This window comes from Wasmannia auropunctata, unplaced genomic scaffold, assembly GCF_000956235.1.
Source record: "Wasmannia auropunctata unplaced genomic scaffold, wasmannia.A_1.0 LD284044.1, whole genome shotgun sequence".
In the NCBI taxonomy this organism is placed as follows: domain Eukaryota; kingdom Metazoa; phylum Arthropoda; class Insecta; order Hymenoptera; family Formicidae; genus Wasmannia; species Wasmannia auropunctata.
The window spans coordinates 1-476 of record NW_012078846.1 but is presented as its reverse complement, the minus strand read 5'-3'; the positions used below and the strand labels follow the sequence as shown (position 1 = coordinate 476).

Sequence of the window (476 nt, the reverse complement as noted above, 5' to 3'; positions counted from 1 at the left end):
TACCGTCGCTATTATTGTTTCAAAGATAGAAGTTACATTATACTAGGCGGGCTGGGTGGCTTTGGCTTAGAGTTAACCGATTGGCTCATATTACGAGGCGCTAGGAACGTCGTGTTGATTTCACGAACTGGAATAAAAAACGGTTACCAGCGCATGAAAGTTAGACTGTGGAAATCGTACGGTGTAAATGTGCTGATTATCAAGGACATTGATGTCGCTAACACTCAGGATTGCGAATATATTTTGCGAACTGCGGAAAGAGAAGGGCCAGTGGACGCGATATTCAATCTTGGTGTGGTATTGAAGGACGGTATTCTGAAGAATCAAACTGCTGAAACCTTTGTGGAGTCCTTCCAATCGAAGGCTCAAGCAACTAAAATATTGGATAAACTTACTAGAAAAATCTGCCCTAAACTTCGACATTTTGTAGTATTTTCTTCCGTTTCCTGCGGCAAAGGAAATGCTGGACAAACTAA

At 41.8% G+C, this 476-nt stretch overlaps 1 protein-coding gene across 1 annotated transcript; it reads left to right on the top strand.

The window, feature by feature from the left end:
• Positions 1-6: 6 nt before the first annotated feature.
• Positions 7-471, top strand: LOC105461565 (fatty acid synthase-like; the record flags this gene model as incomplete). The annotated part of the gene is made up of 1 exon (XM_011708067.1): positions 7-471. A coding segment is annotated over one exon (465 nt), but the record flags the coding sequence as incomplete, so codon positions are not given.
• Positions 472-476: the final 5 nt, after the last annotated feature.